The sequence below is a fragment of the Biomphalaria glabrata genome, chromosome 16 (assembly GCF_947242115.1).
Source record: "Biomphalaria glabrata chromosome 16, xgBioGlab47.1, whole genome shotgun sequence".
NCBI lineage: Eukaryota > Metazoa > Mollusca > Gastropoda > Planorbidae > Biomphalaria > Biomphalaria glabrata.
Window position 1 is genome coordinate 11,967,452 of NC_074726.1, and position 25,618 is coordinate 11,993,069.

At 36.9% G+C, this 25,618-nt stretch overlaps 1 protein-coding gene across 10 annotated transcripts in view; it reads left to right on the forward strand.

Moving 5' to 3' along the window:
• The window catches only part of LOC106061386 (multiple epidermal growth factor-like domains protein 10), a 61,376-nt gene that overhangs the window by 28,519 nt on the left and 7,239 nt on the right, over window positions 1-25,618 (forward strand). For 5 of the 10 annotated variants that reach the window (XM_056013642.1, XM_056013643.1, XM_056013644.1 and 2 more), the window contains exons 8-15: window positions 6,163-6,294; window positions 8,325-8,423; window positions 8,665-8,763; window positions 13,488-13,586; window positions 15,023-15,121; window positions 16,480-16,614; window positions 21,548-21,679; window positions 22,551-22,646. In XM_056013642.1, coding sequence (XP_055869617.1) covers window positions 6,163-6,294; window positions 8,325-8,423; window positions 8,665-8,763; window positions 13,488-13,586; window positions 15,023-15,121; window positions 16,480-16,614; window positions 21,548-21,679; window positions 22,551-22,646 — 891 coding nt within the window. The remainder of the gene's footprint in view (window positions 1-6,162; window positions 6,295-8,324; window positions 8,424-8,664; window positions 8,764-13,487; window positions 13,587-15,022; window positions 15,122-16,479; window positions 16,615-21,547; window positions 21,680-22,550; window positions 22,647-25,618) is intronic. The other 5 variants (XM_056013646.1, XM_056013645.1, XM_056013650.1 and 2 more) reach the window with 5 other exon arrangements.

Below are 25,618 nucleotides of genomic sequence, written 5' to 3' on the forward strand. Positions count from 1 at the left end.
TTAACGTTTGACGCCACTATAGTCAGCAATTCGTCTCGGGAAGCGCTTAACTCTTTCGCTCCGTATATATTTACCAAATTCTGGTGGAATCAACGCTGGTATCGTCGGTTAGGAGAGAAAGAGTTAAAGCTCCCACAGCAGAGTTCGCGGCTAGGCATCTTAATAAACACGAAGATGGTCTTTACACATCTTTCTCGCACTACACACGGCCGCATTTTCGCTTAAAAAAAACATGCTATTGCGGCTAATAAAGTGTGCATTCTAGGCTACGAACTTTCTCAAGGACAGTTAACACCAGACCCTAGAAGATTTCAGGCTTTGAGAAATCTACCTCCACCATAAGACATGAAATCACAGAAGAGGGTGATTGCCACTGATATGACTCTTACCTTAATTTTTCTAAATAGATTCAATTTTTTTCCAACAAAATCCATTTATTGGTGAAGATCAAAACTTTTCTCCCTCTGAGCAAGTAAAGAAAGTTTTTAAACAGCTAAAACACGAACTTTAAAAATTCTGCTGTGTCGATGATTTTAATAGAAGCATTTACAGTCGAAATAGATGACTCCGACATCATGATCGCAGCCAATTTATATCAAGAACACTTACTAGCAGTGAACGCAGACACCCGGCAATTTTAAGGAAGCATACGCTATTACAGAAGCCCTGAGAAAATGGCAGCTCTCTCTAATTAGTGGACATTTCTCATTGGTTACAGACCATTGCTCGGTGTCTTGTATGTTCGACCAGGCAAAGAAGGGCGAAGTCAAAAACGAAAAAAAATACAAAAATGGCGTCTGGAACTTAGTAGTTTCCAATATTACGTCATATTTTGACCTGGGAAACATAAAGCCGCACTAACAGGCGACTACTCTAGCTACTACATAACAAGATTACAAAAACAGTTTGTGTAAAACATAAACTCAAAATCGGCTCCCGAAGTGGTCAACCCAGGCATGTAAAAAGGCAGGTTTCAATATTTTCAGAAAGAACATCAGAATGAAATTCTATCAAAGACAAATGACAGACAAGAATGGAGAAAGAAAGTTGACAGATCTTGTGTGGTGTCCCAGCGGTCCAGCAGACCAAAGGATAGGTGAAAGTGAATGTGAAGTTAGATGTGATCCTGGCCTAACTGATGTCTTATAAATGATTATCTAATTGATCTAATTGTTTTGTAAAAGGTCAATCTCTTATTCAAAGCCTGAAGATTTAGAAATAATTCCTTTAGTTTTATTTTGTATCTCGTGTGATTTACTCTGCAAATCAAGCGATACGAAAAACTACTTATTAATTCTTGCTTTAAATTAGGTCTAATTTATTTGTATAGTAAATAGATTTTTCTTTTTAAAAAAAAGTTAACATTTTTTTGTAAATGTAGTATTTAGTATGACAGAGCTTACATAACTTAGCAATACAATTGTAATAAATAATATTTTTTGATCAAAAATCTAAAACCATTTGCATAATAGTGTTACAAAATTGGTAAATAGATGTCTCCCTTACTAATTAGCCTCCAGTGTTTTCTAGTATTCATAGTGAATAGTTGTAAATATGGTGTATTTATATTAAAAAAAAAACTGTTTCCATAACTGATTTTAAAAATTAGATTTTTCGCTTCCAGAAAAGAAAAAAGTAGCCGTTGCATCAGAACATTGAATGCTCTAAAATATCGTGATGTTCGATTTTTCATTTCCTCTTCTAGTTTCTGAGATCTAAACCGGACGGACGGACAGACGGACAGACTGGCTAAGTAAAACTAATAGCGACTTTCTCCTTTTGGGGGCGTCTAAAAATCCCTATCATCCAGGGATTACTAGATTTCTCCACTTCGTTCGTACTAAGAACTTATCCTTTTCGTGTGAGGATGTCAGCTAAGCTGTTAATCAATGCAAAACTTGCGCTGAACTGAAGCAGATAGATAGATAGATAGATAGATAGTGATGGGAACTAAACTAACTTTTTAAAAGTTAAACTAAAACTAGTTTTTCAACTAAAATAAAGTTGTTAAACTAAACGTTTATCATGAATTTCAAAATCTAGTTAAACTAAACTGAAGTAAATTAATTAAACTATAACAAACTTTTTTCATAACGTTTTTTTTTTTTTTTTGGGGGGGGGGGGCGGGGTTGAACTAGAAATATTTGTTGATAATAAAATCAGTAATAAGGAATATGTTTCTTACATAAACGTTAATGCACAATACATTTTGTTTTAAAGATGTCTAAATAAATAAATATGTGTGCTTGTATTTTTGCCTTCAATTAAAACCTTTAGAAAAGAATGGTATTCTTTTTTTTTTTAATTATATTTATTATATTATTAACGGAAAATTTTAATTACTTATACAGGTAAAGTTTAAAATCTCATTTAATAACATACAATTAGAGTTTAAAAAATAGATCTAGTAATCAATAAAATAGGAACGATATTGTGAGAGTTTAAAGAAACATTTGACCTGTATAACTATTTTATAGTGTAAAATACATGCTTGACTAACCATGATGTAGATGTGCTATTTTCTTGTCTGACCACTAAAAATACAAACTAACACTATTGCATAACCGTTAATCGCGCTAGGGGAAAAAAACAGGGTGGTCTTGTCATTATGGACTGCACACTCTGTACACTATATAGGCCTACACGTGTACGTCTATCTGGCCAGGTTGTTAAAATCAGTCGGACACAGCGACTATTTACTTTCTCGGCAGGGAGGGTGTGTATCTATTTTAGTGTAAAGAACATGCTTGACTAGCCATGCTCGTCTGACCACTCCACATTAAGCAAACACTATTGCATAACGCGTAATGAAAAAAATGCAGGGTAGTCTTGAAGTATCATCGACTACAGACGTACAGTACACTAGGCCTACATGTGTATGTCTAGATGACCAGGTTGTTAAAATCAGTTGGACACAGTCTATTTACTTTATGGTCAAGAGAGGGTGTGGATTAAGATTTCTTTTTCTAGAGTTGGTTATCCTACTGCTTTAAATCTCAATAATAAGTCTTAAGACTACAAAAAGGGTGTAGCTGATGTTCCTGCAGTTAAAAACTTATTGTTTGCTGCAATGAATTGATCAAAACCACTAAATATAATATTGACCTAACTCACTAATCAGACTCCCACTAGAAACAGAAATTAAACACCACCACGTGGCTCATTAAAAAATTGGGAACAATCGCATTTATAATATTGCATAGAATCTTTTAGCAAAAAATGTTTAACATTTTATTCTACTGCTACTTTCTATTGCAAATATTTAATCCCATGACTTCTACCAGCATCTTACTTTACCCTCTTCAAATGCAGACTGACTAAATAGTTATTCACTTCATCATTTTTTTTTACCAGAAAACAGGGATGTGCGTTTCAACCCTGACCACATGTTGAAAAGTTGTACAAATTTTAATTAAACTTTTTAGTTAGTAACTAAAAAAAAATTATTAAACTACGATTCTAACTAAACTGTTTTTTCTAGTTAAACAATGGCCTTTACTAATTTTTTTTTTAGTTAAACTAAAAGGTTCTAACTTTTTAGTTAACTTTTGCCCATTACTATAAATATATAGATAGAGTTGTCTTTGCCCATCACCAAATTAAATAATTATGTTTCTTTCTCTGCCTGACCCTCTATTTCTTCCTAAATGCAAAGGTTAGTAATTCTTTTGCCGCTAATTCTGAACAGATCTTCGTAGCCCTCGAGAGCATCTTCCTTTATCCTTTCAATGGATGATATTGAGAAGAGTGGGAGAGAGTAGGCGGCCTTGTCTTACTTCAACTGGGTTTAGAGACAGTCCCCAATGTTGTTGCTGAAATACACTAATGGCCTGCTTGTATAGATTCTGTATTACTTTTATTATGTTTTGTTTTGCATTGTGCTTTTCCATAGTCGCCCAGAGTGCCTTATGCAAGACTGTCGACAGCTCTCTTGAAATAAACTATGACATAAAAAAGATTATTTTGGTGTTGAAGGTATTACTCGCAGAGTACGCTAAGGATTGGCATTTGTTCTGCTGTGCTTCGGCCTATCTAAAACCGGCTTCCGATATAATTTTGTGCTGCTAACATTTTTAGTAAAGAGTCTAAGTATATCTTCTGTTGGGCGAGTGGAGATTCCTTACTAACTCTAGGGATATATCTGTGGCAGCAGCATTCAGCCTGTGTGTCGATTTTCTGGTCATTTAAGTCCAAGATATTACTAGCTGCATAGAGCCTTCCTACTTGTGCTTCGTATATGGCAGCTTTTTGGTTACTTTTTTTTAGCTTGTGCAGTCCTAATTTGAAGCCTAATAGAGCCTTGTTTTGTTAACTTTTTTTATGTGTTAAAAGGTCATCATAACAAGGTCATATTCGCTTCTATTGTAAGATCCAGGAAGACCTGTTTTGGCCGTATGAATGCTTGCCTTAATTTGCTTCATAACATCGGCCGAGCCACTGGAGCTGTCGTTTTCATGTAGTGGGCGCCCTCACATTGCGGCGTGAGTGGCAATGAAACGGCAGACGCCCTCGCAAGGGATGGTGCTTTGGCAGCCACACACCTCGAAGCACCAAGCACGTTTTTACAAGCAACGGCACAAATCCGAGCACTCATTCATGAGAAGTGGTTCAAGTCCTGGGAGGAATCCGACAGAGCACGTGGTGTCTGGCAGCATATGCGTCACCCAGATCGCGACGATCCATGGTGTCGGTTAAGGAGGTCAGAACAAGCAATCATTGCACAGTGTAGGACGGAACATTGTCCAGTTGGGGCATACTTTACCCGGTTCCGCCCGAACTATGACTCCCGATGCCGTCACTGTGGAGAGAGCGTCAAAACAGTTGTACGAGTGTCTTTAGCTCCAAGAGTTAAGGGGGGACCTGTCTAGCCAGTCACTCGACTTGTATGGTAGCTACGAGGCATTGCCACGAACGGCACAGTTTCTTGCCAGAGCAATACGGGAGGACTAGTCCCTCCTGCTCTGATTTTTCAATAGGAGTTCATCTCAGGTAGATAAAACTATTTACTTACGCACCAAGAGTCAATCCTGAATCTATAAGTAATTCTATAGAGAAATTGTAATTAATAATCCATTTAAATTTATGCTAAAAGAAGCTAGAGTAAAAGATTGAAAAAAAAGGCTACTTATAGAAAATGAATCCTAATTATCTCCATTATGCCACCAATTATATGTCACAATTTATTTATAACTATTTATAAATCTTTATTGAAATCAGCGATCACATGTCACCTATTATCTATCACTATTTATATATCACCATTTATGTCGCCATTTTCATGTCATCATATACATGTTGACATTTAAATGTCACATTTTTAAAATCATTATTTATATGTCACGATTTATGTCACGATTTATATGTCACGATTTATATGTCACGATTTATATGTAGCCTTTTTTTTTGCCACAACTTATATGTTATTATTTTGTGCCACCTTTTTTTGGTCACCTTTTATCTGTCACCTTTTATATGTCACCTTTTATATGTCACCTTTTATATGTCACCTTTTATATGTCTTCATTTAAATGTCACAATCTATTTTTCACCAGATATATATATAACAATTTATCTGTCACCAAGTATATGTCACATTTTATCTGTCCCCAGTTATATGTGCCATTTATCTTTTATTAGTTAGATGTCACAATTTATTTACCACCAGTTATCTGTCACCAGTTATCTGTCACCAATTATATGACACCAGTTATATGTCAAAATATATGTGTCAACATGTATCAGTCACCTTTATTATGCAGCTTACTATTTTAATTTAACTTACCCGTTTTTCTCTGAATTTCGAAGACTTGTGTAGTATTCAGTTCCAACTTGTGTAGCATTCGACTCAAACTACTGTCTTCCTGAATCATTTCTACTAGCTGTTTTCTTCTCATCATGAATAGTTGTGTGGTATGTGCTCTGGACTGACGTTTGGTGGTCACAAAGGTCCCGGGTTCAAACCGTGGGAGGTTTGGGCCAGGATGTTACTATCTTCAGAATATAAAGATCAAAACATTTTGCATCTGGGCTTCAGAGATAACAATCTTCTCTTTCCAAAGTCCTCGTAAGAAATATACGCTGTATTTATAATACTTGTGATCCCAGGATTATTTTAATGTTCTTTGCCTTGACAAACAAAAACACTGCATCGCCTGCTTTCAGATTGTGCATCGGGAGACTATGGCCTGGACTGTACCAAGAAGTGCAGTTTAAAATGCAAGGACACATACTGCGAAGTGTCAGGAAAATGTGTAGATTGCTTAGTTGGATTTTGGGCAGTCGATTGCACCGAAGGTAAAGAGAAAAAAAAACGATTTGCATACTTGGTTAAACTGGGATATTGAATTGCGAGATTTTTTGGGACGCTTCTCAATGCGGCCAACGCTGATGGGTACCTGACATAAGTTTTGTAAAGTAAAGGTTTTGGGCGTTGCACTGGCCACTGGACACACTCGTTAACTTCGGCCAGGATAATTGAAGCTTGTCCACATAGTGTAAAATGACCTCCGTAGTCCAGTTAGAAAAAAAAAAGGATGAGAAGTACATATATAGATATATTATAGATAGATAGATAGATAGATAGATAGATAGATTTCTATACAGTTTTACAGTTCGAAGCCCTAATACCCTTTTGTTTGCTCTCACCTTGCCTGAACGAGTGATTATATTAATTCGTCTTAAGGACGCTCTGTGCGATGCGTGTTTAAAGCTATGTAATGAGCATTTTCAACAGCGCCAAATGCTAATTATATTGATAAGTTTACTTATGGTATAAAAAAAAAGACCAAATCATGCTTTTATACACATCAGTACTGAACATCCACACTAATCATAACAATTGAATCAAACATTGACAGCTATAAAAACAACAACAGCGCAGAACGAAAAACAACCAGAAAATATCATCCAATACAACAAACGACAATATCATCCAATACAACAAACGACAACATCATCCAATACAACAAACGACAACATCATCCAATACAACAAACGACAACATCATCCAATACAACAAACGACAATATCATCCAATACAACAAACGACAACATCATCCAATACAACAAACGACAACATCATCCAATACAACAAACGACAACATCATCCAATACAACAAACGACAACATCATCCAATACAACAAACGACAACATCATCCAATACAACAAACGACAACATCATCCAATACAACAAACGACAACATCATCCAATACAACAAACGACAACATCATCCAATACAACAAACGACAACATCATCCAATACAACAAACGACAACATCATCCAATACAACAAACGACAACATCATCCAATACAACAAACGACAACATCATCCAATACAACAAACGACAACATCATCCAATACAACAAACGACAACATCATCCAATACAACAAACGACAACATCATCCAATACAACAAACGACAACATCATCCAATACAACAAACGACAACATCATCCAATACAACAAACGACAACATCATCCAATACAACAAACGACAACATCATCCAATACAACAAACGACAATATCATCCAATACAACAAACGACAACATCATCCAATACAACAAACGACAATATCATCCAATACAACAAACGACAATATCATCCAATACAACAAACGACAACATCATCCAATACAACAAACGACAACATCATCCAATACAACAAACGACAACATCATCCAATACAACAAACGACAATATCATCCAATACAACAAACGACAATATCATCCAATACAACAAACGACAACATCATCCAATACAACAAACGACAACATCATCCAATACAACAAACGACAACATCATCCAATACAACAAACGACAATATCATCCAATACAACAAACGACAATATCATCCAATACAACAAACGACAATATCATCCAATACAACAAACGACAATATAATCCTATACAACAAACGACAATATCATCCAATACAACAAACGACAATATCATCCAATACAACAAACGACAATATCATCCAATACAACAAACGACAATATCATCCAATACAACAAACGACAATATCATCAGCACTATGGGAACAACAACGACCAAAAAAAAAACACTTCGTTGTAAATCATTTCATTCTTGAGCTAGAAAGGGGAAGATGACCCCGTGTAATTAATAGCACGACATGACCTACATTGTGCAGATGTGCCAAAAAAAACACAAAAAAATATCAATATTTAAAAAACAACTGAAACCAAAAAAAATATAACCAATTCAAACAACACTAGAGCAGAAACAACATGTGGTTGAGGTCTTTTCAGTCTAATTATTGGATCAATCTCTCACTTTTAAATTTATGCAATCTGTTGTAGCGTGTAGCAGTGGGTGCGCGGGTAAAGTATGCAATCAGGAAGACGGCAATTGCACACAGGGATGTGAAGCAGGATTTTACAGTCCCAACTGCACACAAGGTAACTAAGTGTGTAAATGTTGTCTTATTTATTGTTCTCGATTGCTCTGTTTAATTGCTAAACTAGACAATCTCTAGCACGGTAGGCAAAGACGGTGCTGAAGTGTCAGAGTGTTATTAGTTAATAATTGTTTGTGTGGCAGAGTGTTCAGTTTGTTTAGGAAATACTAGCAGCAACAACGTGACGATGTGTCTACAATCTATTTTATTTCTCACTTTACAATGTGTGTAATCTGTTGTAGTGTGTAGCAGTGGGTGCGCAGGTAATTTATGCAATATGGAAGGAGGCGATTGCACACAGGGATGTCTTACTGGATACTACACTCCCGATTGCTCAAAAGGTAACTAAGTTGTAAACTTTTGTGTGTGTTCTAGATTGCTCTGTTTATTTGGTAAACTAGAGAATGGCTAGAACGGTAAGCCAAGACCAGGGGCGTAGCTAGGGATTTGGGGGATGGACCTCTTTGGGGGCCCCTTTCATTTTGACATTCGAAATCATGACATGAGATAATGTACTTAACAAATATGTGTGCTTATAGTCAAATCGGTACTGTATTTCATTAAATAAACAAGAAATAATCATTAAGAATCTTTTAATGAGTTGTTTATTGGCGAAATAATGCACAAGTGACAAATCTCAATTCGTATCGCTTTACGTCTTGCTTTCTGTGCAGCAAAGGCATCAATAACATCATCTACATGATACTACTGGGTATTTGTGACTCCACTGACATTAAAGCAATGCTAAGCTTTTCTTGCCTCATTGTGCTTCTGAGATAGTGTTTGATTAACTTGAGCTTTGATAATGATCTCTCACATGACGCAATGAAAGTTAGCAGTATTCGGATGGAGTTTGCAAGGTTTGAGCACACATCATTACCATATAAAACCAGCTTCTTCATTATGTCAGTTGGTGATTGTGACACTTGTTAGTTGATAAAAAGTGCTCGTGCATCAATGACATCACAAAACAAGCGATTTGCTGTATTCCATCATGCAGACAGGAAAAGGTAACACAGTTTGTCATCAGCGTATCATCATCCATAGAGGTGTTTTGGTTCGAGAAGAAACCCAAAGGTTCCACCCACATGGTTTTTCAACCATTGGAATCTGTCCTTCATCTCCATATGAAATCTGTCCAGCACTTCTGTCGCAACACGTTTGAATTGCAGTTCTTTTGACAGTGCTACATTAGAACTCAACTTCCCATCAAATCTTTTCTTTCTTCTGGTTATTTTGATTACAGAAAATCCATAGCAATCACAACCTTCTTTTGCTTTTCCAATCGATCGGGTGATCAGTTTCGTCTGTTTCTCATCATTTTGCAGAAAGCGTAAGAGGTTTATAATTTCTTCAGCAGCTTACCATATGTGCACTTCAGCTTTTCGTAGCTTCTTCTGAACTATATTGATTGGGCGCAGAAGATTTGACCAGAATTCCAGATTCAGAAAATGGATAATTTTCCACTTGCATAAAGAAGATTCTGTGCACTGTTTGTAGTGTTCATTCTTTCAGTTGTTGATTCAGAAAGTTTCTCCAACTGCTTCATGATTTTCTCGAGATGCAAGGAAACTTCCGACATAGCTTCTTGTCTTGCGGACCACCTTGTATTACTCTCGTTTTTTAAACTCCCGGCTCCAGCATCTTTCATTTTGGCCCATCTCTGGGGGGGGGGGGGAAGATTGGAAAAAAGTTGAACAATTCATGTACAGTTCCATAAAATGGTGACAATTGCTGGATCTATCTCAGAATGAAGCGCTGCCAGATTGAGAGAATGATTTTCACAGTTCAGAAATGTTGCCTTTGGAATGATGTCTAAGAGACGTTTCTGCAGGCCAGACAGACGGCCACTCATTGTGGCTGCGTTATCATAGGTTTGACCTCTGCACAGATAAAAGTTCAGTCCAATGTCTTTCAGGGTTTTCTGAACAAGTTTTTTAAAATACTGTCCATCAGGTTTCAAAATTTCAGATTTAAAAAATGAATGACTTTTATTTCGAAATTATCAACATCCAAGTAATGAACTATTAGGGAGACCTGTTCTTGATGAGAAACATCTGGGGTGAAATCAAGCATGTGAGAAAAGTAACAAACTTGCTTGACTTTACCAACAATTGATTCCCTAACTTTATTGTCCATCAAGTCTATAAACTCATTTTGAATCTCTGGTGACAAATAATGTGTCTTCCAATATTCGATTCTATGTAGGCTTAAGTTGGGTTTCATAATTTCATCAAATTCTGCAAGAAGTTTTAAAGATGATAGGAAGTTCCCAGGATTGGGTGAATTTAGTTATTTGTTCTGACCACGTAAGCTTGAGTTTGTTTTTGATAAGTACTTAATAGCTGCTGCTACACGCTACAGAATATATCTGTAATACTGTCATAGCATTGTTTAAAAGCTACTGTGACATGTGGAAGAGGTTAACTTGGAGTTCTAGGTTATCATGTTTCATGTAAAAGGCGAAAATCTCGCTCAAGCCTCGTTTTGGGATCCGATCACAAGGTCAGACACCAGTTTTTACTTTGTTTTAGTAGTGTAAGGACGTACGATCTACATTGTCTGTGAATTTGTTAGATATAATTACTGAACATTTTGGATGTAATATTTTACAGTTGATTCTGATTGTTCATCATTATTTATGCCTTTAAGGCTGGATTGTGTATTTATTTTAAGTTAATCAACGTGAGTCCTCAGCCATAAATGAGTTAATGTATGAATTTCAATGTCTGTAGTGCTACTCTAGTTATAGTAGACTTCCGCGACAATAGAAGTGCAACAATTCAAGGGAAGAGAAGAGTTAGTTAGTACACAGCAGACAATTTAAATAAACACCAGAAGAGGTGTCACAAATACTGCCACTTTTTCAAAATTTGTGTATGAAACATATGTGGCAGTTCATCTGGTTAAGCACAACATTGCCTAAATTGTGCCAATGTTCCAAAAACCCCTAAATATTATAATATCAAATATCTGGTTCTGCATTAAGCTTTTCTTCTTCTAACTTCCTTTCAAAAGAGCTTGTTTGTGGTGGACTCCTTCTTCATGTTCTTTCCGTCTCTGAGGTTTCTTCCATTTGGTGAAACCAACTCCAGGTTGCTCAATGCACTAGATGTCTTGTCTGATGCCTCAGAAAACAGTACACATGGAAAACAAAACAGACATCCCAATTGTGAAGAGAAGAAGAGCCAAGATCGGTTGCAAGTTTCTCCTTTCTAGTGAACCATGATGATGTCAAACTTCGTGATGTATTTTGGGTAACATTTACAGAAACAAATATTGTTCATCTTTGTTTTGGATAAATAAGCTACCCTTTAACACAATCTTTGCTCGCAGTTAGTCAGATAAAATTCCAGGCTGGATTTATCTGAAGTCTTTGTACTTAATTACAGCCTCTTCCACTTCTGGAGAAAGTGATTTTGGAAGACCATCTGTTGACTCTTCATCAATTACTTCAGATGTTTTCTCTGACTGTGGTAAAAAGTATTCCCCTGGAGTCTCTTTAGCGCTACTTCTCTCATCAAGAGACATTTTCACTTCTTCGACTGCTGTATCTATGTATGAATCATCTAAATAGTGATACTTTTCGTAGACTCGTTCATGGTCTCCTTTGTTTTCAGTGTATTTATCAGGATTCTTCTTAAATAATAAGGATGATGCAATAAACTACCCTATATACCAAGTTACTTCCTGAGAGTAACACGGCACTAGACAGCGCTACTCCTTGAGATGGAGAGTAACCCAGTGTGGAAAGAGTTAATACTCTGTGTGGGAAGCCATACAACAGGCTCACTAACTTATGTAACAACTTGAAAGGCAAGATTACATGACAGTGACGTAATATTAAATTTATTTGAAAATAAATTTCGGACACTCATTTGGGTACCCCACAAGTGGGGTCTGGAGGGATCTTCAAATTCTCCCCCTCCTCCATCCACCCTAGCTACGCCACTGGCCAAGATGAAGTGAAGAGAGATATTATATACATATAAAGAGCTCTTTCTTCGTGGTCGAAGATGAGCATATTTCTCCTATGGACTCGAAGATGACTGTTAAGTCCAATCCTCGCTTTAAAAAGTCAGTCGCATATGTGGCAGGGTGGGTTAGGTCAGTTGCAGATAGGCCTGCTTCTTCTCTCAGATTTATATTGGTTCTGAGCTCTTTAACCCTGGCCTTTCTTCTTGCTTCAAACTCGAGACTCAGAGACTCTCATCTTTACACCATGAGCAGCGATCGAGAGCTAGTGCTTCCCAGCCGTGATTGTCAATATCATACTTCTTGAAGGAGCTCTTGAGAGTGTTTTTATAGCGCTTGCATTGCCCCCCCCCCCGGGAGCGCTTTCCTGCGCACAACACCCATTACAGAAGTCGTTTGGGAAGGCGATTGTCTGGCATGCGGACTACGTTGGGACCTTTTTGCTGTCAATTGATACTGTGCATGTTGGGCAGCTTTAACATTTCGGTGTCTGTTTTGTGGTCACACCAACGCACCTTATGAATACTCCTTAGACAACGTAGGTGGAATGGGTTTAGCCTTTTTGTGTGGCGGGAATATAAGGTCCAGGACTCTAATGCATATAAGAGTGACGGGAAAACTGCAGCACTGTAGACTTTCAGTTTTGTGGATATGCTCCGTTGCCAAACTTGTCCTTGAAGTCTGCCAAAAGCAGCACTGGCACGGGTAACGCGTTTGCTGATATGGTGCTTCCCAGATAGACAAACGTTTTGACGTTTGCTAGTTTCTGGCTATCTATAAGAATGTCTGGTTCTGTGTCAGATTTAGATGGAGGAAGTTGGTTTTTTTACATTTATGATGAGGCTAAAAATGTTGCAGGCGTTGGCGAAGAATGACAAGCTCTTTTGAAGGTCTTCTTCGTTTGAGGTATTTAGGGCACAGTCGCGGGTTTCTAATGCAGTCGTAGTCGTAGATACTAGTTAATAACTTTTTGTGTAGTAGAGTGTTCTGTTTATTTGGGATATACTAGCAACAACAACAAGTCATTGATGTCTCTTCAATCTTTTTTTTCGATCTATTTACACTTTACAATGTGTGTAATCTGTTGTAGCGTGTAGCAGTGGGTGCGCGGGTAATTTATGCAATCAGGAAGAAGGCGATTGCACACAGGGATGTCAAAATGGATATTACAGTCGCAACTGCACACAAGGTAACTAAGTGTGTAAATTGTAGTTTGTTTGTTTTGTGTTTTCGATTGCTCTGTTTAATTGCTTAACTAGGAAATCTCTAGCACGGTAGGCAAAGACAAGGCTGAAGTGTCAGAGTGCTATCAGTTAATAGTTGTCTGTGTGGCAGAGCGTTGTAGCGTGTTACGTTCTGTACGAGTCAAGGTCACAAGAGATGTGTAAGCAGGAATGATATTTTAAACCTTGAGAGATCATTGAACATGTTTTACGATAAAATAAACTTTGTTAAGAAAGCTTTAGTGAACTCTAAATTTAACTAACTAGATGAGGGGTTCTCAACCTGTGGGTCGCGACCCCCTTGTGGGTCGATTGACGATTTACCAGGGGTCGCCTAAGACCATCGAAAAAATGGATTGTTATTGTCTATTCTTCTATTGCTGCATGTGTGTGTGTGGAAGGGGTCGCCACAGAGTGGGGGATTTTAAAAAGGGGTCGCCGAGCATAAAAGGTTGAGAACCGCTGAACTAGATAAAGTGAAATGAGCTAGAGATTCAACAATATCTCAATGTGCAGCAGTAGATCTTGGTATCAAATAGCATTTACTATAGCTAGTTACTTATCCATTTACTTTTGAATAAGTTTTTAATGTATAGAGTGAGAGACCAATGCTTCTTCTTTATTGAAAATATTTTGTGCTACAAACGGAAAATCTTATTAAAAAAATAATTTTCAGTGCTAAAAAGTGACCAAAAATCGCGAAATATCTTTTAGAAAACATCTTATTATCTTATCAAAACTTCCTTATTTTGTATACCAGATACATACAAAAAAAAGTATTCATAACTTTCTATTTGCCATATATCAAAATCGCCAATATGTTTCTGGTTTTTCATATTAGAATATTAAATTTGTATGGGAGATAGTTGGTTTCCTTACATAAAGGCTGTAGACGTGTTCATTTTTTTTTACAAAGCTTCATGTCAATTCCGACATCTCTCTGGTATTGAAATGAAGTAGTATTGTTTGCTTATAGTGTGTACTCATATTTTTTTTCTGATCTTTCATTGAGGGATTAAATAGTTACAAAGCTTATAATCTCCCCCACACTGGGCCCACACCCAATCTCATATCAAGTTGAAATTTTGCAAAAAATATTTCTAGCACCTGGCAAAATCTATTAAATAGTACAAAAAGTAAACTATAGGTAATTAATTATTTTTTCGGGTACCCAACAAGGGCAAGATTGTTACTAGATCTAATATTTATAGGTCTGTGCTATCGTCTCAATGTCTATGAGGTTAAAGCGACCGATAGTCGTAGATAGCTCCTTAAGGTAAATTGGTGCCAGGATAGCTTGGAATAAGACGAATTTAATTGGCTGTCTTATTTTGTATGAATCTCAATCTTTCTCCAAGAACAATAAATCTAGTTTCGTTCTATTTTCTCTGTTCCAAAACAGTGTGTCCGAACTGTTTAAATGACGGAAAATGCGACATGGACACAGGGCATTGCGAGGAGGGATGCAAAAAGGGATATGAACCCCCGACCTGTGAAAATGGTAAATATAAACAAATAAGTTAGTGTAAAGCACAACCTCTGTAGATTGTGTCAGTAGGGTCGAGCTTTAAGACTATTGACTTAAGAGAAGATTCTTACCTTGAGACCAGAAATGAGGTTTGACTAATTACCGACCCCTCTCTCCAGGAGTCTATCTACTAGAACCATAGATGATCATTTAATCACATCTGTTTATTGACAGACATGGCTCCATGAGCCTCGCTCTGGTTCCTTCATTTCAGTGAAACAGGCGGCTGAGCAGACGTGAAAGTCTTCGGTATTTTTGTTCTTCATAAACAAAACCAGAAATTTTGAGATGGTTTTCCAGAAGTAGTTTTTTCTTATAAAAAATAGTAAAATTATTCTACCATTTTTCTAATTTCAACTACATAATGTATTGTTTTAATTTGATCCTAGTTGACCTTTATGTTGATGTATTATACCACGAAAACGACTCTAATTATCCTAGAAATTAAACAGTTGATATATATCGCTAAGAAAAGAATTACTAGCAAATTTGTTACGCTGTGAAAGCATTAGTTTGACGGCGACCGCTATAATTTTTAGAAATTTATTAAAGAAACACATTTAAATTTGGCTAAAGCACGAGAGAATATTGTAATAAATCTAGGTCACACACTCAAGGAAGGATCAAGGTAAAGAGATGAGTGGTGTTGACTACAGATATGAAATCATTACAATAAACCCAATTTCTGTACGTTGGCTTTGAGTTCATTTAAATCTGGCCTGCAGGGTTCGCTGTCGCCGCCACTGATTACCTACCAGTAAAATGCAAGGTTCACTGTTGCCACCTATGTCTTAACGTTCCCACGGGGATCAGTGTCTGGGGTGGCGGCCTGGTCGTGCGTTTTGCGCGCTGGACTGTCGTTCGGACTTGTCAATGGTCCCGGGTTCATATCCTGCCCGCTGCCATCCCTTGTTGTCCTGCCGGGGGGGGGGTCACTAGGAAGTAAATTTTTTGTTCAACTTGGAAGGAATATCCGAAACATGCCAAACATTTGACAAACATTTGACACCATCTTGCCACTAACCAAGGGTCACCTTATGTGCCACTATCTTCTAGTTGTCTCCAGAACGGTGGTATAGACCTGTGACGTGGCGACGAGCTATTGGTCTAAACTACCCACAAATTGTGACGATGCAGGTCAGTGTTGAGGCCTTCTAAAACAATTGGGCTTTTTTTCAGAGTCTTGTTCTTGAAATTAAGTTTTGAATGACGTAAACGTATTTTTCTGTCGTCATCTAATTTCTGCCTATGGACCTGCGTGAGGCGTAGGAAGGGCATAGCTTCCGTAAACTGCATCATTGATTTAATTACATTTTGTTTTTCCCATTTAGCATGCCCCGTTGGAAAATATAGCTTTGATTGCAAAGAGAATTGTCCTGAAAACTGCGTTGACGACTGCTCTCCAGACGAAGGTCAATGCCACGGTAGATGTTCAAACGAATACTTCGGTGACAGCTGCGAAAAAAGTAAGTCTGTCTGAACGTATTATGAATAAACATGACATGGGACATCTAATAATAGCAGCACTTAGGTATCAAGGCTATTAACCATAAGAAGATGAAGATAATATGGCGAAAAATAGATTTAGACGAGGACTTGAACCACTGGCCCCACACCGGGGCCTAAAAAAGAGCGTTCAAGTCTCGCATCTCCACCCAGGGTAACTTATTTGCACGCCCCCACAAAAAGCCCACCCACATTCCTACCCATAATAGTCCGCACAAAAATTTCTATATTTAGGGACCCAGAACCCACCCACATTCCTACCTATAATAGTCCCCATAAACATTTCTATATTTAAGGACCCAGAGCCCACCCACATTCCTACCCGGAGTAGTCCGCACAAACATTTCTGTATTTAGGGTGAACAAATATTGGAGCCCCATGCTTCTTCCAAAAACAAACAATGACCAAAATTTAAATTGCATCTCTCTCTAACAATACATCAAGGCGACATTAATACATAAAATATATGTAGCTTCAAAGTAGCAATCATGAAACTAATGAAACATCAGTCTAAACGAGTTGGCCTTTAAGAAAATGTTCACAAGATATGTAGTGAAAGATAATCTTTACACACTAGTGTCGAAGCTTTTTTGTATAATCGTATTTATTATTATTATTTTTTGAATAAAAAAAGACAAACCACAAACAAAAAAAAAAAAAACAGACCACATCTTAACGATCAAACTAACATACTTTCTTAGCCCGTAAATTAGTGTATGTGTTACAATGAAATTGTACAGCCCTCTCTCTCTTTCTTTCTTTCTCTCTTTCTTTCTCTCTCTCTCTCTCTCCCTCTCTCTCTCTCTCTCTCTCTCCCTCTCTCTCTCTTTCTTTCTCTCTCTCTCTCTCTCTCTCTCTCCCTCTCTCTCTCTTTCTTTCTCTCTATCTTTCTGTTTTTCACTTTCTGGAACCCACATTTTCTTTTTACATGGGCTTTGTAATTTCTCCAACATAGACTTTTGACTTGATTTGGAAATATCCGCTTCATAATGCGCTCTCAACACATAAACGCTCTCATAAATGGGGACAGTTAATTTTAGTAGCACTTTTACATATCCTCTCCCCCCACCCCACAAACAAAGAAAAAGTTATTCCTTTTCTACACATTCCGTTTCCGCTTCTTACATTTCTCTTGGTATTTTGTTCTCAGAATATAAAAAAAATATCAATTCGGTTTTATTAATTATAATCGTTTATTTGACCCAATTTGAATGTAGTGAAATGGCAATAGATCTAGATTTATCTTTCCAATGATTTTAGGATTGACAGTGTTACAAAGTATCGATCCTTGCTATCTCTCTTAATCTCTCTCTCGGAAAAAAAGAAAGAAAAAGACTCAAGATCTATCTTGATGCTATCAGGATTAGTTTTGTCTAAAAGAAAGTGGAAATGACGTCAGGCATATAAGAAATATGTAAACTTAGGGAAAACGAAAACACGAAATGATTTAAAAATGGAATGGATGTGATTTTTGTTTTTAGGCTTTATTTGTAGAATGAGACTTTGATGGTAAATATCGAAAATAAAATACAGAGGTCTGATATAAAAGCTTGCAGTCCGTCGTGAATAGCGGTGCCAAGGTTGAGATTCGGTCAAAAAAAACTTCTTTGTGAGTATCTAGGAAGTAAAAGGAACCTGTGTACAAAATTTGACTAGGATGCGTACGATAGTTTATGAGATCTCGTGATCAATGAGCGGTATGTCCATAAGTGGTAGCTTACAAATATATATTATAAAAAAGTGTAAATATATTAATTAGTTTGGATCAGTCATTTCATTAATTTGTCATAGATGTAGAACAACAATAATAAATCTGTGCGATTCGAAAAATTTTTACCGATTTTTTTGGTTTAGCACAAATTCATACTTTTAGACAGAGCTTTCTCAATTGGCTCTGATCCTATCACTTGTCTCAATTGGCTCTGATCCTATCACTTGTCTCAATTGGCTCTGATCCTATCACTTGTCTCAATTGGCTCTGATCCTATCACTTGTCTCAATTGGCTCTGATCCTATCACTTGTCTCAATTGGCTCTGATCCTATCACTTGTCTCAATTGGCTCTGATCCTATAACTTGTCTCAATTGGCTCTGATCCTATCACTTGTCTCAATTGGCTCTGACCTATCACTTGTCTCAATTGGCTCTGATCCTATCACTTGTCTCAATTGGCTCTGATCCTATCACTTGTCTCAATAGGCTCTGATCCTATCACTTGTCTCAATTGGCTCTGATCCTATAACTTGTCTCAATTGGCTCTGATCCTATCACTTGTCTCAATTGGCTCTGATCCTATCACTTGTCTCAATTGGCTCTGATCCTATCACTTGTCTCAATTGGCTCTGATCCTATCACTTGTCTCAATTGGCTCTGATCCTATTACTTGGCTCAATTGGCTCTGATCCTATCACTTGTCTCAATTGGCTCTGATCCTATCACTTGTCTCAATTGGCTCTGATTCTATCACTTGTCTCAATTGGCTCTGATCCTATCACTTGTCTCAATTGGCTCTGATCCTATCATTTGTCTCAATTGGCTCTGATCCTATCATTTGTCTCAATTGGCTCTGATCCTATCACTTGTCTCAATTGGCTCTGATCCTATCACTTGTCTCAATTGGCTCTGATCCTATCACTTGTCTCAATTGGCTCTGATCCTATCACTTGTCTCAATTGGCTCTGATCCTATCACTTGTCTCAATTGGCTCTGATCCTATCACTTGTCTCATTTGGCTCTGATCCTATTACTTGGCTCAATTGGCTCTGATCCTATCACTTGTCTCAATTCGCTCTGATCCTTTCACTTGTCTCAATTGGCTCTGATTCTATCACTTGTCTCAATTGGCTCTGATCCTATCACTTGTCTCAATTGGCTCTGATCCTATCATTTGTCTCAATTGGCTCTGATCCTATCATTTGTCTCAATTGGCTCTGATCCTATCATTTGTCTCAATTGGCTCTGATCCTATCACTTGTCTCAATTGGCTCTGATCCTATCACTTGTCTCAATTGGCTCTGATCCTATCACTTGTCTTGACGGGGGGTGGGAGGAGAATGTGGACAGTAACTGGATGAATATTTTTAAATGCATTTATTAATATAAAAAAAATTAGAAAGCTAAAAGACCGAAATTTGAACTCGATGGCTTCTCAAGCCTTCACATGACAACACACTAACCCTTCTACTAGAGAAGTGCTTATGAAAATAGAAGATTTATAGCTGTCTATTGTTAAAACGGTGACCTGAAATGTTTAATGGGGACTAATTCAACTTGTACCACCCCATCATTGGAGTACAATTTATTTTCCTTGTTCGATACTAAACATAATAATTATATACCAATACTTAATTAACTAAAAGTCTGTTTTTTTTATTGATTCTTGTTTTGACAGGTTGAAGACATAATTGTGCAAAATTTCAGCTTGATCCTAGATTGGTTTTGAGAGAACTAACCTTAGATTATACAGACTAGAGGTACATAATTATACTATAGCTATTTAAATATAGCCTATTCATCTTTTCATAACAAAACTATCCTATTTTATCAAAAAAATATCCACATGTCTTGCGAGATTGTCACTTTGGCCAAACTAGCTCTCATTAAAATATTATTGCTTTGCCTCGAGAAGGTTGCTGTCTTTTCCATTCCATTTCCTATTTGCTTTATGGAAACACACGCTGCACTGCTGAAACCAGGGAGGCAATAGCATCCTGTCATTCAATGCCTACATCCTAGACTTCCAGACAACAGTCAACCGTACTGGGAAAAAAACATGATATTCAACACCGTCGTTAACTCTGACAAGAAAGCTTGGACACAGGGGTTTAGGGTTAACAAGCGCCCACCGTGTGTGCGTTGTCAAAGTAGTCATCTGTCTTCTTCTTCAGAATATCCCAATGGAAAGTATGGCCTTAAGTGCAGTTCACACAGCCCCGAGGGTTGCACTAAAGTTAAATAAATCTACCTTAAGTATGAATCTGGAATCTGGATACTATGGCCATGACTGCGACTTTAAGAGATATACTTTGGTCGACAATTGAGCGCAAGTCGTTTTGTAGGCTATCTATCTAATACACTGTATTGGCTCCAGCTTTCGCTTGTGTGTTTCTAATTTCGTTTGCGCAGGCCAACACCACTTCTTAAACTAAATGCCGTCCACAGTTGTACTGAAGTTTGAGACGGATATTTTTTGCAAATAGCTGTGGGTTTTGGCTTCGAGTTGCCATCTCTGAATAATAATACTAGAAATAATAAGAAGAAGATGAAATAAAATGTACATATATTTTACTTGAAACATAAACAATAAAGAGAAGAGCCTGATAGTTGCACTAAAGGACCAACTAACTATTTATAGTGCATTATATTAGAATTATCAAACAAATAAAAAACAAGCGCACTTGTTGTATATTGACTGTAAACCGTGATTTGACTCATTTCGACACAACAGAACGATTTTTTTTCTAGTGTATACAAAACTATAATTTAATAATTAAACTAATAGTTAAAAGAAGTGAAAAAAAAGTGGGCATACATTACGTAAAAATGCAAATAAATAAATAAATAAAAGTGATTCTTGAAGTTTGTTTTATTTTTTATCTTGAACTCCTTTCCGAATCCCTCTTTGGGAGCTCTTTCAAACCCTAGCAGGCTATGTGGCCGCGAAATAAATTTCCTTTATTTGAGTACCACAACTGGTAAACGTTTTAGAAACACTGGGCTAACGGTTGTATCATGGTACAGTGCGCACCCTTGCACACCAAACGTGACTCCACTGGAAATACGAAGGGATTTGTTTGTTTAATTCAAAATTAGCTTATAGAGTTAAAACCATTTCTATGCACATGTTCTTCTGCTCTACATTACTTCCATCAAGCAATAAACCTTTCTTCTTCAGAATGTCCTAGTGGAATGTATGGCCTTGACTGCAGTTCTACGTGCAGTGCACACTGCCCTCTAAACTGCACTAGAGATGAAGGGCTCTGCCTTATGTGTGAGACGGGATACTATGGCCAAAAGTGCGAATATAGTAAGTCATTTTAAAAGAGTTCACCTTGACTCAGTATATGGCGTTCCTCTGTCATTAAGACTACTCTATCAAGCCTTATTGTAAAATTTGTTGTCAAACGTCTATGTGGGAGAACATTTCCCAGGATGTACAAAAAGGTGTGAGAGCCAGAGAAAGAGAGGGAGAAAAAAGAGAAATAAATAAAGAGAGAGAGATAGAGATAAGGAGGAGGAGAAAGATGGAGAGAAAGACAAAGAGAGAGATGGCGTGCCAATGCAAGGTAAAAGTCTAAAGGGTATAGTACTACAGAAAAAAAAGCGGGAAAGAGTCCAGAGAGAGAAAAGGAGAGAGGAGATTGGGAGAGAAAAAAGAGAGAAAAAAAAGGAAAGAGGGAGAGAGGGATAGAGAGAATTCCCAAGCTAAAAAACTAAAGGGGATTTTTAATAAACGGACTGTTTAATTGAAAGTGCAAAAAAAAAAAACAATAACAACAACAACAACAACAAAATAATAATACTAAAGGAGGGAAGGTTCTGGCCAAACTTAACAAAATGGCTGTGTAGGAAACCAAAGGACTTAGCTGGTCTGTAACGCCAGGTGAGGTATAAGTTTAATTTTAATGTGTGACAGTTGATCTTCGTATCAAATCTGCTTCAGTCCGGCCAGCTAATAGCCTATTGGATTTGGACGAAGTTGTTGGATATATACGTGTGTGTGTGTGTGTGTTAATTATTCCATGTATGAAACTCTCTACTACAAATAAATTACAAAACTAAAAGATTTGTATTGAACATATTTTGATTATTTTTTAAAAAATAGGACTTCAATCTGCATGACCGTGCAATTGATAATAAATATGTTGTTTAATTGTTGGAAACATTTCTCTCCTAAGTTTGTAACGAAGGATGTTTAGATAACAAGTGCCACCAAGGCAACGGCTCGTGTTACGCCTGCGGCCCGAAATACTTTTCAAGTGACTGCTCTCAAGGTAAGTACATTGAATACTAGTATCCTAGATGTCGCTTTGCTAAGTCAATCATCCCAAGGAAAAACAAAAAAAAAAAAAAGACCACAGATTTTAAACTTCGCTATTTCATTATTTTACAATGTTTTTCATGTCAGCTGATTAAAAACATTAATTTGCTGTGCATGAGACAATACAATCTATACAATAACTAAAAGTCGACGCACTTTACGAAAATACAAAGGGTGAGAGCTCCGTAGAGTTAAAGACCTGTGTAACCCTAACCCTAAGTACCTAGATGATTGAGTATCTTGTAAGATGTATTACAGATGCGAGTTCTAAACATACCCTGTTACAAGACAGTAGACAATTACGATCAAAAGACTCATTGACTAAGTTCACAATAGATGAAAATATAACAAATATACTTTAATACAAAATGGTTCACAGTCAAGTCAGTCGATAAAACGATTTTATCCTTTTGAGAGGCCAGCAATAACTAATCCAAAAGTCTAAAGTCTACACCAGGGGTGGGCAAATTACGACACGCGGGCCACATGCGGCCCGTCGAAGCGTTTTATGCGGCCCGCGGAACCTATTGAAATTAGGTGTGCCCACATATTATACATATAAGAAATGCATATATAATTTTAAAAATGTCTATATAATTTATTGAAACTTGCAATTCTTATGATGAAGAGGCTAGAGAAACACTGCCTATATGTCATTCTAAAAAATTAGAATAAACAAATATTATTCTAATTGGCAATATGTCAAAACATTCATTCAATGCTATGAAGAACTATGTTGAAAGTCTTGAGTTGGCATAAAACAAGATGGCGAGTTTAACAACTAATGGAGCCCGTGCATTGATTGAGAAAAACTGAAGTTTGTAAATAAAATTAATGAACAATATCCCATTCCCAATCATAAATTCTTTACACTGGAATGTCTGCGCAAAATTGCATTAAAATCAAACATATTATTGATCCAATTATCTCATCGATCAACTTATCCTAGCTTAGGGTCTTAACAACTGGCAGTTCCGAGAAGTACTTTAAGATTTGGAACAAAACTTTCTGATGTTTGGTACTATACCACAGTAGTAGCTTAACATGTGCAAGGTTTTGAAAAGAATATGGGAACTCATGGAAAAATGTGTTATGACTGTGGCTTTTAAAAAAAAAATATTTCTAATGAAGAGTGAAAGACAGACATCATGTGAAAGACAGACATCATGTGAAAGACAGACATCATGTGAAAGACAGACATCATGTGAAAGACAGACATCATGTTTTTCATCGGAAGTTTTGCAATGGGTTGTTGGCACATGAAATGTATGTGCATGTTAAATCTTTTCCAACAAAGCTTTCTCGTTTCTCCAGCAAGTGAAAACAGGTTTTGTCATTTTCTTCCTTTGCTGAAATGTAAAACTATATCTAGTGAAATGGTGGAAAAGAAATTATTTGGATTCTTTGTGGAATTTTAAAGCGAATTTTAAAACGTCAAGAATTTGGAACCAATTTTCAATACATTCAGCTCACCATTTAGTGCAGAAGCTGAGAGAACGTACTTTCAAGCAAATTATGACCTGAAAAAGAAATTCAAGTCAGTTCTTCTGCGGGAGTTGTATGGGTGCTGCATTTCCACATTACCCCCCCCCCCCCCCCCAAAAAAAAAAAAAAAAAAAAAAACAACTTTGGATTATTTGGGTTTACATAAATCTGTGAGCAAGAACTTTTTTGTTTAGAAAAAAACACCATTTAAAAAAATGTCAATGCTGACTTTAATTTGAAAGTCACCATGATAACAAGTACCGGTAGTAAGCTGGTTCCACAGTTCCACAACATTATGCACGAGTGTAAACATTTAAATACTTCACATTAGGTAGAACTGTCCATTTATGGTGAAATGTTAGGATGTAACTATTGTTGTGGTTTCTCAATTGGTAGTGTAAAACAATGGAACTCATTCACCAAACGTAAATAAACACATTTAGCCACGTCATAATATTGATAAAATAATGAAAAAAAAACGTATCACGTGACTGCCTTTATGTATTACATTATTTGTATAGAAGATATATAGAATCACGTGACTAAATGTTGTTTGTTTACGATTGGTGAATGAGGTCCATTAGATATGTATGTAGATTTAGAATTAAGTACAATTGTGAAATAGCTAGCTTCTGTATTTTTCTCAGTTTAAGTACATATTAAATATATATATGCGTCCCTCTATTCCTAACAAAATTTTAATGCGGCCCTCGATAGAAAAAGGTTGCCCACCCCTGGTCTACACTGATCCTTAACCCCAACGTATTCACTTTAAAATGTCCGTTATCAGTCAGTCTACTATAGTGCGTTCCTAAACTAAACTAAGTTCAAAATTTGGACAAGAAAAGTGCGCGACCTTTTCAAAACACGACTCGCGGTCTTCTGACTCCTTTTCATTAATAATGAATTTAATTGAATCTTTTAGTAAAGGAAACGCAATTTTCAAAATTCACGTGTAATTAAACTCCCTTCATTAAATACACCTCTGTTTAGAAACTAGAACCTACCAGAAGCTATGTAAAACAATACATCCTGTTTATATTTCATCGTTAACCTTGGTGTGCAGACCACATCACACTGTTTAGCATTTGCTTAACTTTTAAACATCTGATGATAGTAAAACGTTGGCCGAACCGTTGAGCGCTTGCTAACAATTTCACCATGGGTATTGTCACGTTGGTTTTTTCTTTAGTTGTTCTTGATGAGATATATTTGTCTACTTACTTTTTAGGACAGAAAAGTATGTGTCCTTACACAATCAGACATATAAAATCATTATTATCAAAAAAAAACACTGAAACAAAAAAAAAACAGAATTCGTAATACTTAGAACAGAAATGTACGCATGCCTGGTCGTGCGGTATGCGCTGGACTGTCTTTCAGACTTGTCGATGGTCCCAAGTTCACACCCTGCCAGCTGCCATCCCCCGTCGTCCTGCG